The sequence below is a fragment of the Terrapene carolina genome, unplaced genomic scaffold (genome assembly GCF_002925995.2).
Source record: "Terrapene carolina triunguis isolate 2854851 unplaced genomic scaffold, T_m_triunguis-2.0 Scaffold233, whole genome shotgun sequence".
Classification (NCBI taxonomy): Eukaryota; Metazoa; Chordata; order Testudines; family Emydidae; genus Terrapene; species Terrapene triunguis.
The window spans coordinates 13,603,274-13,619,581 of NW_020664584.1; the positions used below are offsets into that span (position 1 = coordinate 13,603,274).

The window sequence follows — 16,308 nt, forward strand, 5'->3', positions numbered from 1 at the left end:
ATCCCACATACAGGAGCCTAATGAAATGTCTTTACTACAGGGCTCTGGAGCAACAGGCAAGGACAAGCACACCCACTTTTGAGGAGTCCACTTGGTAGAACCTCTGGTGTCCAAAAACTTCCCTCCCTCCCCAGCCCACTGGCTTGAGGTCTGGGGTAGCCAGAAGGATTCCATGTGCCATATGAGGAGTGGGCTAACTTTCCCTATCTTTGCTTCCAGAGCTTATTGGTGTGTGTTTTTAACAACAATTTCCCCAATTAAAAGGTCTGGCCTTACTATGCTAGAAACATACTGCATCCATTCGTATTGATAAGTATCAAACAGTGATCTTTTTCTTTGCTTTAGCAAGTGTATCAAAACCTTAGTGTTTCCTGATATTACTCAAAACATTTTGTGTTCCAAGGTGGACAAAGCAAGTGTGACGGGTTGGATCACAGAAACCCCCTTGGGAACTGCCAACTGATGTGCCAAGACTACTTCTACCCCTGCTTTCCCTGCCAATTTGGGTCCCCAGCACCCTGTCTTGCTGAGCCAGACACTCCCGTCTGCTCCAACAAAGACCCAGGGTCTGAATTACTTGCCTCAAAAGCTGCAGGTTTACCTGAAAGCAGCTACCAGAAGTGTGCTTGTCTTTAGCACTCAGATGCCCAACTCCCAATGGGGTCTAAACCCAAATAAATCCGTTTTACCCTGTATAAAGCTTATGCAGGGTAAACTCATAAATTGTTCGCCCTCTATAACACTGATAGAGAGATATGCACAGTTGTTTGCTCCCCCAGGAATTAATACATACTCTGAGTTAATTAATAAGTAAAAAGTGATTTTATTAAATACAGAAAGTAAGATTTAAGTGGTTCGAAGTAGTAACAGACAGAACAAAGTAAGTCACCAAGCAAAATAAAATAAAACATGCAAATCTATGTCTAATCAGACTGAATACAGATAATCTCACCAGTTCCAGAATGCTCCCTTTTACAGACTAATCTCCTTTTAGCCTGAGTCCAGCTATCACTCAAACCCCTTGCAGTCACTGTCTTTTGTTCCAGTTTCTTTCAGGTATCTTGGGGGGAGGAGAGGCTCTCTCTTTAGCCAGCTGAAGACAAAATGGAGGGGTCTCCCACAGGCTTAAATAGACTTTCTCCTGTGGGTGGAGACCCCCTCCTCTCTCCTATGCAAAGTCCAGCTCCAAGATGGAGTTCTGGAGTCACCTGGGCAAGTCACATGTCCATGCATGGCTGAGTTCTTTACCAGCCAAGGCACATTCCTGGGAAAGCCCAGATGTGTATTGGTGTCTCCAAGTTCATTGTTGGTTTAAGTGTTTCTGGATTGGGCACTTACTGAAAATAGTCTTTTCTCGGGAAGCTGACCAACTGCTTCACTACAGCCTACTTAGAATCAAACAAGTATGCAGCCAATATTCATAACTTCGAATACAAAAATGATACATGCATACAAATAGGATTAATAGAATCAATAGATCATAACCTTTACAGAGATATGTTACATGCCATATGTAGCATAAAACACATTCTAGTTATGTTATATCTATACATTCATATGCATATTTCCATAAAGCCTTATGGGAGGTACTGTCACAGCAAGTATCTGCATTTCAGTACATCCCATAGCTATAGCACAGTGGTTCCCAAACTTGTTCCGCCACTTGTGCAGGGAAAGCCCCTGGCAGGCCGGGCTGGTTTGTTTACCTGCTGCGACCGCAGGTTCGGCCGATCACGGCTCCCAGTGGCCATGGTTCGCTGCTCCAGGCCAATGGGAGCTGCTGGAAGTGGCGGCCAGTATGCCCCTCAGCCCATAGGGTGGTAGGAGGATAGATGCATTCAAGACAGTGAGGTGCCCAGATACCAGGGTGATGGAGGCCAGGTAAGGAGCTAGGATACACGTGACCTGACAGGTCTTTCCTATTCCTAAATTCAGTCATTTTGCTTTGGTTTGGGAGTTTGAGAGAAATCAGTCCCCAGTTCCCCTTGGATTCCTACAAGATTAGTTACTACTTTGAACGCCTCAAGATTCGAGGAGCAGAGAGGAAAAGGTTGATTTACCTCTAAGGCAGGTCTGTAAGCAGCTGGGGTCTCTGCTGTCACCTGCTCATGCAGCAATGGCTTGTGATGGGATGTTAGATGGGATGGGATCTGAGTTACTACAGATAATTCTTTCCTGGGGGCTGGCTGGTGAGTCTTGCCCACATGCTCAGGGTTTAACTGATTGCCATATTTGGGGTTGGGAAGGAATTTTCCTCCAGGGCAGATTGGCAGAGGTCCTGCAAGTTTTTCGCCTTCCTCTGCAGCTTGGGGCACGGGTCACTTGCTGGAGGATTCTGTGCACCTTGAGGTCTTTAAACCACGATTTGAGGACTTCAATAACTCAGACATAGGTTAGGGTTTGTTACAGGAGTGGGTGGGTGAGATTCTGTGGCCTGCGTTGTGCAGGAGGTCAGACTAGATGATCATAATAGTCCATTCTGACCTTAAAGTCTATGAGTCTATGAGCATTTCAGGTAGCAGGATCCAGGTTATTCAGTCCATTTTCTCTCCCCACTGCATTCACTTACTTCCATCTGCCCAGTAACTAGAATGACAACCTAGAATAGCTACTGAGGCTCCGTTCCATGTCTGTTAACATGACCCTGTGCCTCATACCCTCTGTCAAATGGGGAATGTCTTTTCTGATTCATTATATATATATATATATATATATATATATATAAAATCTTGCATTTTAAGTAATATAAAGCTGTTCTGTGGTTACATTTCAGTCTTAAAACATGTAGAATATAGTTAAGTTAATTCAAAATAGCCTACTTCTTGCCTTAGAACAGCTGTAATATCAGTTTCATTTCTGGGATGGAGTTTGGGTTCAGGAGGGGATTCTGTCCTGGGACGGTTCCTGGCCAACGGGAGCGGCGTGGGGCCACGTCTTGCATGCAGCCTGCCTGAGCCCTGCTGCGCTGCTGGACTTTTAGCGGCCCGGAGATCGTGATCGACTGGCAGAGGTTCCAGGATCGACCAGTCGATCGCAATCGACGGTTTGGTGACCACTGAATTGTATATAATGATGGATTTATTTTTGTGGGGTCCCCCTTAGCCTGAGGCCTCTATAACACCTGTGTTAATCCTGCCCTGTCCAGAACTATATGTGTGTATTTGGTCTGTTAGAGTTTGAGAAGCAAGGAATAGCACTGATTCCATCCAGTAAAGGACAGTGTTCTACATTCACACTAGCCAAATCATGGGCCAGTTTGGGTGCAGTCAATATAATCATTTCAGGTGTGTGTATTGCAATATATTCTACAACTTGACTCCAAAACTTTCCTTTTTCAGCATGAAGTTTTTGACCGACTGTCACTTCTTGCCCTGAAGGGAAGTTTTATTCCAGCATTTACAGAAGGATACAAATATCCACTTATTTCTGAATGCAAAACCAACTAGGAGATAGTTATAATTCCCAGTCCTCTCCTACCATAATTTGCCCCCTAACCATGCAGTAAGGTCTCAATCCAATTTATCCCCAGTCTGAATAATTTTGTGTCAAAGCTTTGTTGTTCATAATGTCCAAATGTACAATATTTGTGGCTCACATAATTGTATTTTTGAAAAAAGGGTTTGTTTGTTTGTTTTTTAATTGATCTCTGGCAAAAACATTGCTGAGAGGCCTGGGTGGGGCGTATCATAGGTTGGGGGATACTAAGCCTCCCGAAACAGCCCAGCATGGCCCTGCCCATGCTCCACCCTGAGGCCCCCTCCAGCTTGCCGCTTCCCCCTTGGCCTCACCAGCCCTGGCAGGCTGCTCGTCTTCCGGGAAGCATGCTGGGGCTGGGGCTAGAACCTGCGGCTGGGACTTGAGGCGGCTAGGACTGCCAAGCACTGGGGTGCCCCAGGCTTTGGGGATACAGTGCCCAGCACTCCGGGGCTGGGGGCTCTGGGGCCACAGTGCTCAGTGCTTTAGGGCTGGGGGGGCTGGGGCTGGGGAGGCGGGGTCAGTGACTGCGGGGGGGAGAGGGGGTTCAGGGCTCTGGTAGGGTATGGGGGGTGGAAGGGGCAAGGGAAGGGGTGGAGAGGGGCGGGGCATCAGGCAGAAGGGGCAGGGCTGGGGGCTAGCGTCCCCAAGGAACGTCTTGCTCAACTCTTCGAGGGAAACATGTCTAACCTGCACATTGGCTAGAATACCATGAGAGAGCTGAATCTTCTCACACTGCTTCTTAAGTTTTTAATTGCAAGTTGATTGACTCTTCATCACTTTAAGGAAGATTAATCCTGCCATGTAGTGATCATTAGGAAGGATACATAAAACATTGGCCACATTAACCTTTGCATCCCCCAATGCCCAATACACAGTATAGCCCCCCCCTTTCCCAGCCTTCCTCCTCTGCTATCTCTAGTGCCCCCATGCTATAATAGAGCTGCCCCTTTCCCATTCCTCACCCTCTGCTGCCCCCAATGCCCCTTTGCTCCAAGTACATTTTGCATGTGCAGCTGGCAGTGTACAAAAACAGGATGCACAACAGTACACTGTTGAAAACAAACAAACAAACAAACAAACCCTGAATATCATTCTGGGCTGTATCAGCAGTAGTGTTGTAAGCAAGATATGTGAAGCAATTCTTTCACTCGATACCATGCTGATAAGGCCTCCACTGGAGTATTGTGTCCTGTTCAGGAAAGATGGGGACAGATTGGAAAAAGTCCAGAGAAGAGCAACAAAAATGATTAAAGGTCTAGAAAAGAGGACCTATGAGGGAAGATTGAAAAATGAGGTTTGTTTAGTCTGGAGAAGAGAAGACTGGGAGGGGACACGATAACAGTTTTCAAGTACATAAAAGATTGTTAAAAGAGGGAGGGTGAAAAGTTGTTCTTTTTAACCTCTTAGGATAAGACAAGAAGCAATGGGCTTAAATTGCAGCAAGGGTGCTATAGGTTGGACATAAGGAAAAACATCCTAACTGCCAATGTGGTTAAGCACTGGACTAAATTGCTTCACAAGATTGTGGAATCTCCCTCATTGGAGGCTTTTAAGAACAGCTCAGACAAACACCTGTCAGGGATGATCTCGTAATGACGTAGTCCTGACGTGAGTGCAGGGGACTGGACTAGATGACCAGCTGAGGTCCCTTCCAGTCCTAGTCTTCTATGATTCTGTTAATGGAAAAGACATTTCCCTTGGATTATCAGAGTTTGTTTCAAAGCCAGGAACATACGGACGTATTTTCACAGGGACTCACACAAAGTCTCCACACAGATTTTGCACCAGCATAACTATTTTGGTTAGTGGTGCGAATGAGTTATGGAAATAGTTATACTGCTACACCCTCTTGTGCAGACACAGTTTGCCAATAGATCGCTTATTCCCCTTCCCATGTGGGAATGAACTATCCCACCAGAAGCACCGTCACATCAGTATCATTGCATCTAACTGGTGTATCCGAGTGGACACCTCACAGCACCCCATGGAGGACTCTGTAGGGACGCATAGCTCCCGAATCATCAGCCCACGGGTGCGGCACACTGTGCCCGTGGCTACGAGGCCGGAGTGGCCTTCATCCCAGCGTCTGTGATTAGGAAACTTATTGGCTGGCCTGATCATCACCCTCGCTGCTTGCTTTCACGTGCACAAGATATGGGTTTGTTATCTCATGTTGTTGTACACTGTACGCTCCTCCTATGCGCAAGTATTTAATCACTTAGAGTTGTTGTAAACAGGGAAGGAGAAAGAATAAAAACCCCAATGAAAACTCGCTGGGAGGCTTTTTGGCTACCACAGACCAGGCGTTCTGTTTCCTTTCCTCTTTCGTCGCCACATCTGGTGACCCCGACGTGATAACCCCCTGCTCACCGGCTGGATACGCCGAGTGCACCCCCGCGGCCGTTTGCTGCCCCTGATTCGTGAGTATGGGGGGGGGACTTTCCAGTGCCCAGAAGGAGCACGCAAGAGAGTTACAAAAGATTATACGGCAGCGTTCATGTGTCGTTGTCTCGGTCGCTCATATTGAGGACCTACTAAGGGAAATAGATCGCCAGTGCCCCTGGTATCCGGACTGCGGGTCGTTACAGCTTCTTGATTGGATACGGGTTGGGACCACCTTGTATAGTGAACCCCGTGCCCCGGTTCAGCACCTGCTGCTCTGGCAGCGTTGTAAGGAGGCTCTGGAGGGGGTCGGCCCCGATGGTCCCAAGCCGGTCTCCCTTTTGCCCCCAGGTGATGGGCCACCCCCCTCCTACCCGCAGCTGACCCTCCCTGTGCCGCCGCCCGCGGCGGCGCCCCCCTGCCCACCGGTCGGGCGGGAGGGCGCTGTCGCCGCGGCGGTGCGGCGAGCGCGCGAGGCCGGTCTCTTGACCGATGAGGAATCCAGCTGTGGGTTCGAGGCGTTCCCCGTCTCTTGGCGGGATAATGGTAACGGGGGGCAGATCGTGGACTGGGAGGCTCTCCCCTACTTGGTTCTGCGCGAGCTCCGCAAGGCGGTTCGTGAGACTGGGGTGCGGTCCACTTTCACCCTGGGGATCTTGGAAGGTGTGTCAAACAGTTACTTCTTGCTCCCCCAAGATTGGAAAGACATGTGTCGCATGGTGCTGTCTCCCGCGCAATACGTTGTGTGGGATAGCGAGTACCAGCGAGAGGCACTTGCGGCGGCAGCACAAGGTGGGGGGGGGCTTATCTCGCTGAGCAGTTATATGGCGCGGGGCAGTTTTCGGGCATCCCCGAGCAGGCGGTGGGCACGCCCCAGGCAGCTTATTCCATCATTGGCCAGTGTGTCTGTCGGGCGTTTCGAAGGGTCCCCGCTGCGGACGAGTCCTCTAAGTCCTTTGCGGTTACTCGGCAAGGTGCCGCCGAACCATTCCACCAGTTTATTGACCGCCTCCAAGAGGCAGTCCAGAGGCAGATTGATAACCCGGAGGCCCAGACTGAGCTAATGCAAAAATTGGCTTACGAAAATGCCAATGCAGATTGCCGCCGTGCCATGCAGGCAGTAGTCGGGCGCCCGGGGTATACCCTGGCAGAATTGCTGCAGGCGTGTGCTGACGTGGGCACTCAGACCCATCAAATGGCCTTACTGGCAGCTGCCCTGCACAAGGGGCAGAAGCCTCAGGGGAACTGCTTTAACTGCCAAAAGCCCGGGCATTTTCGGCGGGAGTGCCGGGCCCCTGGGGGGGGGGGGCGTGTAAAAACAAAAACAAGCCCCGAACAGACCAGAGGCCCCACACGCTGTGTCCAAAATGCAAAAAGGGCTACCATTGGGCTGCGCAGTGTCGCTCAGCCGGGGGTGACAACCGGGTCTTGGCTGCCAGCCAAGATAACCCCCCGGGAAACTAGTAGTCGGGCCTGTGACCAGCCCGAGGCCCAAGGCTGCGCCCCTCTCCGTACACAATGTTCCGGCCGCCACGAGGGGCAGTGCGGGGATTGACCTTGTCAATCAGGAAAATATGGATATAACTCTTCCCGGGGAGGTCCTCCTCATGCCGTCCCAGATCCAGGGCCCGCTGCCGGAGGGCATGGTGGGCCTTGTCCTACCCCGCTCGTCCGCCAGCAAGCAGGGCTTGTTTGTGGTGCCTGGGGTGGTGGATTCGGACTATGGTGGAATTATCCATGTTCAACTGTGGAGTCATCTCCCGAAACAGCTGTTTCAGGGAGATGCCTGGGCGCAACTCATACTTGTGCCCTACTCCCTTCCGGCAGGGGGAAGAAACGTTCCCCGAACCGGAGGCTTCGGGTCCACCGGCCAGCGCACTGTTCACCCGCAAGTGGCAGCGGTTGTTAAAGATATTGGATCACCCCAACCTAAACGCATTTATTGCCTCAACGATCAGCCGTTCGAGGGTGTTATCAACTCTGGGGCAGACGTCACCGTCATCGCCGCCACGCAGTGGCCCGCCCATTGGCCCACGGAGCAGGCTCCGGCTGTCTGGGGTGTGGGCGGGGCGCAGGACTCGCAACAGAGTGCCCGATGGTTGGAGGTTAGGGCGCCCCAGGGCACCCTCCGCGCCCGTATCCGGCCTATTATTCTCCCCGTCCACCTCAACCTGTGGGGCCGTGATTTATTAACGCAGTTCACTGCCACCATCCATATCGATGATTAGGCGTACGGCCCTCCCCCTCCGTTGGCTCACTGACGAGCCCGTATGGGTTGCGCAGTGGCCGCTTCCTCTGGACAAGCTGGAGGCCCTCCAGCACTTGGTCAATGACCAGCTACAGGCAGGGCATTTGGAGGAGTCCACTAGCCCCTTTAATACCCCCGTGTTTGTTATTAAAAAGAAATCTGGCAAGTGGCGCCTTCTGCAGGATCTTCGCGCCATTAACAAAATTATACAGCCTATGGGTCCCCTGCAGTGTGGTACCCCCAATCCCAATCTTGTCCCCTGTGATTACCGGTTATTTGTAATAGATTTAAAAGATTGTTTTTTTACCATCCCCCTGCACCCTGAGGACCGGGCGCGTTTTGCCTTTACCGTTCCGGTCTTAAATCATTCCCAGCCCACTCCACGCTATCAGTGGAATGTGCTCCCTCAAGGCATGTTGAACAGCCCCACCTTGTGTCAGCATTTTGTTGCGCAGGCCTTACGGCCCTTCCGCGCAGCACACCCGGATGCTTTAATCTATCACTATATGGACGACATCCTGGTGGCTCACCCCATCCTTCCTGATGACTGGCTGGACGAACTGCGCCACCAGCTTGCGGCGTGTAGCCTGGTTATAGCACCGGACAAAGTCCAGCGCCAGCCACCCTTTTTGTATCTCGGTCACCGTATGCTCCAGTCATATGCCCGCCCAGTTTGTCCCGAGCTGGTGCTGCCCGACCCTCTTACGTTTGTACAGCTCCAACAGTTATTAGGGTCCCTCAATTGGATCCGCCCTTTTTGCCCTCTGACTACCTCCATGCTGTCCCCTCTTTTTTCTGGCCTTCGGCAGGGCCGCCTCCCCGGGGATGTTATTCCCGTTTCCCAGGAACAGCGCCAAGCGGTCACCCTCATTAACCGGACCCTGGCCCAAGTGTGGGTCGACCGCCGAGAAAGGGAACAGCCCCTTTTTGCCATTTTGCTTCCCACACTTTCACAACCGACAGCTGTCCTCGCCCAGGAGGGGGCGGCAGCGCGTCTTCGTTTAATTGAATGGATTTATTTGACCCACTCCCCTCCGCATACTATTCAGACACTCCCTCAACAGGCCGCCGAGCTGATTTTTAAAGTGCGAGAACAATCCCGCACCCTCTTGGGTTGCGACCCCGCTGCCATTATTGTCCCCATCCCGGCTAAAGACTGGGAACGCGCTGTCTCTTGCAGTGCCACCCTCCAGTTGTCTCTTGCCGACTATGTCGGGGAAATGAAATATCACATTCCCCTGACCCCCGTCTCTCGCTCCTGCATCAACGTTACCTTCACCTCCGGCCGTCTTTGTCAACCGTCCCCATTGAGGATGCACTTACCCTCTTCACAGACGGCGGCCCAACGCGGGGTGCGGTCAGCTGGCAGGAGCAGGGCACTTGGCAAGTCCGCTTTACCCTGCCTCAGCGTTCCCCCCAGTGCGCAGAATTGGCCACTGTCATCCTGGCCTGCCGATGCTTCCAGGATGACCCTTTTAATCTTATTACTGATAGTCTTTATGTTACTAATGTTCTTAAGTCTCTTCCAGGTTCCTATGTGTCGCCCTCCTGTGATGACAATCTGTTGGCCCTTTTTCTCACCCTGCAACAGCTCCTTTCCTCCCGCTCTAGCCCACTTTTTGTGGCACATATTCGCAGTCACACCACGCTGCCGGGCCTATTGACAGAGGGTAACGCGGTGGCCGACCAGGCGGTCAAATCGGTGGCCTCGATTTTTTCCTCCCCAATCGAAAGCCACGCCTTCTTCCATCAGTCTGCCAAGGCCCTTGCCAAGCAGTTCACTCTCCCATTGCATCAGGCGCAGGCCATTGGGCTCCTTAATGAGGAGCAACAGGAATTACGACACGCCATCCTGGATAACCGAGCCGCTATCGATTACTTACTCCTGCAGCAACATCTGGGGTGTGAGACTGTAAAGGAAATGTGCTGTTTCAATCTTACTGATAATGGTAACCGCATACAACAGCAGATTGATATGCTGAAACGTTATGCTCAAGCCATCCGCCAGGACGCTTCCCCTCCTTGGTGGGATTACATCTGGTCATGGCTACCCTCAGGGTGGATAAAAACCCTCTTACAGTATGGGGTCTTAGTCTTGGTCCTTGGCGTTTCACTTTGCTGCTTTGTTCAGTGTATACCCAGTCTGGTGGCATTGTGCATGCGACCCTGCGAGGGTGCTCCGTCTAAACACCGCATATAAAATAGAAAAGGGGGGGATGTAGGGACGCATAGCTCCCGAATCGTCAGCCCACGGGTGCGGCACACTGTGCCCGTGGCTACGAGGCCGGAGTGGCCTTCACCCCAGCGTCTGTGATTAGGAAACTTATTGGCTGGCCTGATCATCACCCTCGCTGCTTGCTTTCACGTGCACAAGATATGGGTTTGTTATCTCATGTTGTTGTACACTGTACGCTCCTCCTATGCGCAAGAATTTAATCACTTAGAGTTGTTGTAAACAGGGAAGGAGAAAGAATAAAAACCCCAATGAAAACTTGCTGGGAGGCTTTTTGGCTACCACAGACCAGGCGTTCTGTTTCCTTTCCTCTTTCGTCGCCACAGGACTCAGGGCAGCCCAGAACACAGCCCCTCACCTCAGTTTCCCTTCTTCATTCCCCATATAATGGAGGAATTTCCCTGGTCTCAGGGTTTTCCCTGCAGGAACCTCTCTAACTCTCTGAAGTCTCACTTCACCCTCTTGAGTTTGCCTCTTTCCCTAGCCCCTTCTGCCCTTTATTGGAAATGGCCTGATTCCCCTCAGGTGGGGACCCTTCTCAAATCCGGGCTGGCTTGGCCCCCGGCTCTCCAGTGCACAGGCACATGGCCCTGTCACAGGCAGGGATAGGCAGGTATAGGTAAAGTGGTGCAACGTCGATTTGTAGACAAGCCTTGCACATTTATTCCACACACCAGACATGAAGGGGACAGATAACGGGAGTTCTGACAACAGAGACAACAGAAAGAGAAGACTTAGTTTAGTTCTTTTATTGCATGATGCTTTTGGTGTAAGATCCACAATAATTAGGGGCTCCTAGAAAAGGTAAAGGAACTGGTGGAAAACATCCCCTGGGAGTGGAAGGAATTCTCAGGATGTTGGTTTGTCTGTAAATGTACGGTCTGGGTTTTCCCATTAGAAGCCGATGATAAGAACCCCAAACCTATAGGCAGTGAATGGGAGTTGGGCAGCTCACACCCGTAGGTGCCATTGTCAATTACAACTGGACGTGGTGGAGAAGACAGGGCACTGAACTGGGACTCTGGAGACTTGGTTTCCTGCTTCTAGCCAACTGTGTGACTCAGGGCAGCTAACGTCACCTCATTCTGCCTGAGTTTCCCCAGCTATAACATGATGACAGGGGTGTGAAGCTAGGACTAGAATGACAAAGCTCCCACTTTAGGCACCCGAATCCGAGAGTCCGGCCCACTGGGATTCACAAACCCAGCTAGGCTGCCGGCAAACCCTGCAGGCACCCACGTGTTAGCAGTAAATGGGCCGTAGGTGCCCCTGGCTGTGCCCTCTGCAGCCCCACATCAGGCATCCAGACGCCAAGGCTCCGGAGCGATGTGCAAACCTGGGGAAGGTGAGCGGCCCCTGCCTGATTCGCCTGCAAAGCCCCATCCCACAGGCCAGGAGAATTCCACTGGGCCCCAGTTATCTGGAAACAACTGGCCCCAAATCTTTGATGAAAACTGGGCAAATACGAGACCTGTGCTGGTTTCCTGTGTTCTGGGGCACAGGTTAGAGGGTTTCCTTTGGCTTTTCTCTTCCTTTGAAGGGAGCCTGGGGATGAAATACACTCTAAGAAACAAAAGTTAAATATTCAATTTTCTAACGTTGGAGTTCCATGCCGACATTGTAACCTATATTTTTAGAATGCAGGCATCTTATTTGTTTAATGGTGTGCGTATATCTAGAAGTGTCTCACCCTACCCGGCATAGATGCCCAGTGTTCCATTTCACCTGCACCCTCTCACTGAGCACAATCTCCCCTCATTTTCTGAACTTTGAGCAGCCACAAGTTCAAGTCTCCCACCAGCACAGTAGTACCCACCTGTGGCATCTTATGTAGGTCATAAAAAGGCTGCGTCACAGGTTTTAAGAGGTCTCCCCATTTCCACTTTCTCTCACAGCTGTGACTCGGTAAGAGCAGGACATGAAGACCAATGAAACTCAGGGAAACACGACCTGGGACTACAGCAGGCTTTGGTTCAGTCTCTACCCTAACCCATTTTATATCTATTTTAACACAAGGAAATTGATCGGTTAGCATGGTCCAAACATGATTTTCCTGCAAGCTTTCCTCAGGGCCTCCTGAACCATTTTGTTTCTCAGGCTGTAGATGAGGGGATTGACCAGGGGAGTCAGGACTGTGTAGACGACAGAGAGAACTTTCTTGAAGTTGCTCAGGATGTCGGTGGTTGGGAACATATAGACAATCAGCAGAGTTCCATAATAAATGCTCACCACAATGAGGTGGGAGGAGCAGGTGGAAAAGGCCTTTTGCCTCCCTGTGGTGGACGGGATTCTCAGGATGGTGGCAATGATGCAGATGTAGGACATCAGGGTAAGTAGGAATGGGACCAGTGAGAAAAGCAAGATGAGTGTGAAAACCAACGTTTCCATAAGGTGAGGGTCATTGCAGGAGAGTTTTACAAGGGGGATGAGGTCACAAAAAAAATGGTCAATTCCATTGGGGCCACAGAATGTTAACTGAGATAGCGAGAACATATTTATGCTATTACCCATGAAGCCACCTATCCAACAGCCACCTGCGAGCTTCAGGTAAGACCTGTGACTCATACGGGTTGCATAATGCATTGGATTGCATATGGCTAAATATCGATCATAAGACATCACAGAGAGGAGAAGGCATTCTGTAGCAATCAGACAACCAATGAAATAAAATTGTGTGAGACACCCATTGAATGAAATAGTTCTGTCCCCAATCAGGGGACCAGCCAGCATCCTGGGCAGGATGGTGGAGCTGTAGCAGGTCTCCAAGCAGGACAAGTTTCCCAAGAAGAAGTACATGGGGGTGTGAAGGTGATGATCAGTTACAACTAGTGCAACGATAAGGATGTTCCCTACCACAGTCACAATGTAGATCACTAGGAACAGCAGGAATAGAAGGCTCTGCAGTTCCTGGAGATCCCCGAATCCCAGGAGGATGAATTCTGTGATGGACGTTTGGTTTCCCTGCTCTGGGTTCGCCATGGGGTGTCTATGGGAAAGAAATGAAATCTGCCACAAAATGAAGAACATTCACTCAATAAAACGTAACCTTTTTTTTTCATTGTCCCCCTATGCTGGCTACTGGAATGATGGGTGAGTGGAAAATGGAGGCCAGGGGAGGGGAAATGACATCTAGTGATCCCTGGGGCACATTTCATATCTGAGCAGACTGCAGGTTCAACAAAATATCCTGATATGCAAACTAGATACAATCAATCAATTTAGGATTGAATAAGGACTGGGAATGGCTGAGCCATTACAAACATTGAATCTATCTCCCCTTGTAAGTATTCTCACACTTCTTATCAAACTGTCTGTACTGGGCTATCTTGATTATCACTTCAAAAGTTTTTTTTCCCCTCTTACTTAATTGGCCTCTCAGAGTTGGTAAGACAACTCCCAACCGTTCATGCTCTCTGTATGTGTGTGTATATATCTCCTCAATATATGTTCCATTCTATATATATCCGAAGAAGTGGGCTGTAGTCCACGAAAGCTTATGCTCTAATAAATGTGTTAGTCTCTAAGGTGCCACAAGTACTCCTGTTCTTTTTTTGGTTAAACAGAGTTGTCATACTTTTATTCAGCAACACACTAGCAACAGACAAAATAGAAGCACCAGAATCACCGGGTCCCTGTGACTTTGCTATGAAACTAACTGGATGCAACCTAGTTACAATACCATTCTCCCCAGCAGACACAAACATAGCAACATTTCCTTCCTGGGCTTTTTTTTTAAATCCAGAACCAACTCTGGTACAACTAAGTAGCATAAACTGAGAAGCACTGTATGTCTGCTCCTCAGACAAAGAGCTAGACCAGGGGTGAGCAAACGTTTTGGCCCGAGGGCCACATTGGGGTTCCAAAACTGTCTAGAGGGCTGGGTAGGGAAGGCTGTGCCCCCAAAACAGCCTGTTCCTGCCCTCTATCTGGCCGCTCCAACTTCCCGCTCCCTGACTGCCCCCCTCAGAACCCCCAACCCATCCAACTCCCCCGCTCCTTGTCCCCTAACAGCCCCCTCCTGGGACCCCTGCCCCTAACCGCCCCCCTGGAACCCCAACACCCCCTATCCAACCCCCCCGCTCCTTGTCCCTTAACTGCCCCCCCGGGACCCCACATCCTATCCAACCCCTCCTGCTTCCTGTCCCCTGACTGCCCTGACCCCTATCCACACCCCCGCCCCCTTACAGGCCCCAGAGACCCCACCTCCTATCCAACCCCCCCGCTCCCTGACCCCGGACTGCCCCGACCCCTATCCACATCCCTGCCCCCAGCCAGGCCTCTGGGACCCCACCCCCTATCCAACCCCCCTGCTCCTTGTCCCCTGACCGCCCCTCCCTGGACACCCTGCCCCTAACTGGCCCCCTGGGACCCCACCGCTCCCAGCCCCCTTCCGAATGTGTCCTGGCGAACGCGGACGGAGGACTCAGGAAGAGCAGGGGCAGCCGCGCAGCCGGAGAGAAGTGGTGGTTTCCCCTTCAAAGCATCGCTTCTCTCTGGCCTGCTGCGCGGCCGCCCGGTGTCCTCCTGAGTCCTCTGCCCACTTTTGCCGCGCTCCCGCCACCCGCACTGCCCGCCTGCTCCCCGGAGGCTGCCGGTGAGCCTCCCTCCCCGCTCTCCTGCCCAGCGTGCTCCCGCGGCATGGCAAGGTGAGGCTGCAGGGGAGGGGGGAAAGCTGGAGAGGGGCCAGGGGCTAGCCTCCCCAGCTGGGAGCTCGGGGACCAGGCAGGATGGTCTCATGGGCCGGATGTGTCCCGCGGGCCGTAGTTTGCCCATGTCTGAGCTAGACATACACACAGACACTTTTACAGCAGATACACAGCTATTCTTAACAGAAAAACAATTGGAGGTATCCTTTCCTTTGTCCCAGCACCCATGGCTGATTTCAGACATATACTTGGAAAGTTCTTAACAGGCAAGTTGTCACTCCCAAAAGATAAACTGCTACTCTCCACAGATAGTGTCTCATTGTACTCAGCAGCTTTAAGCAAATCACTTCTACCTTGTTCAGGCTCACTTTCACAAGCTTCACTTGCCAACAATCCATTACCTATAAAAAAATCTACCCTTTTCTTCCTCAATTAGGGCTTTAACCTGACCATCAACTTTAAACTGATCTAGAGAAACATGTTCCTGATTAAGAGTTCTCTCTGTGTTTTATCTAATTCCAGATTCACTTCTGAGATATTAGCCATACATTCAGAAACTTCATTCACATACAAAGCACTTATTGCACAGACAAACAGCTATTTTCCTCAACAGTAACAGTCACAACACTATATTAATGATTACGTGAATTATTATAAGACTCAATTCTTGATGGAGATTATTATTGATTATTAATGTTGCAATGGTCCCTAGGAGACCTAGTCATGGACCAAGACACATTGCGCTCGGAGCTGTACAAACAGGGGGGAGGGATAGCTCAGTGGTTTGAGCATTGGCCCGCTAAATCCAGGGTTGTGAGTTCAATCCTTGAGGGGGCCACTTAGGGATCTGGGGCAAAATCAGTACTTGGTCCTGCTAGTGAAGGCAGGGGGCTGGACTCAATGACCTTTCAAGGTCCCTTCCAGTTCTAGGAGATGGGATATCTCCATTAATTTAAAACCCAGAATTGCATGTGGTAAAGTATCAGTAACGTTACTCAGCACTGAAGATGGAAAGTCCTCAGCAATGTTCTCATTCTTATCACTGAGAGTTTTCCATCACCAAAATGCTTTACAACATAAACCCATTAATTCTGTCCATGGCTTGGGGGAAAAGACTTGGCATCATCCAAAAGGAAATGATGCCTTTGTGAAGGTGATGGATATGGTGACATTTTCTTCCCTGTCCTGAAAGATCTATTTTTAACAAAGATGAGGTGAAAGGTTTGTTTACCTTAAAGTTGGCATAGAAGAAGCTGGAATCTGTAACGTGACCTCTTCACTTGGCGTTTCAGAGAGCAGGATCCATCTCCGATCTGCACCCC

General features: G+C 50.6%; 1 protein-coding gene across 1 annotated transcript; it reads right to left on the reverse strand.

Moving 5' to 3' along the window:
* Positions 1 to 6,895: 6,895 nt before the first annotated feature.
* LOC112117423 (olfactory receptor 1361-like) lies at positions 6,896 to 13,319 on the reverse strand (the record flags this gene model as incomplete). The annotated part of the gene is made up of 2 exons (XM_026656769.1): positions 12,402 to 13,319; positions 6,896 to 6,919 (listed from the first exon to the last, which is right to left on the reverse strand). Coding segments are annotated over exons 1-2 (942 nt in total), but the record flags the coding sequence as incomplete, so codon positions are not given.
* Positions 13,320 to 16,308: the final 2,989 nt, after the last annotated feature.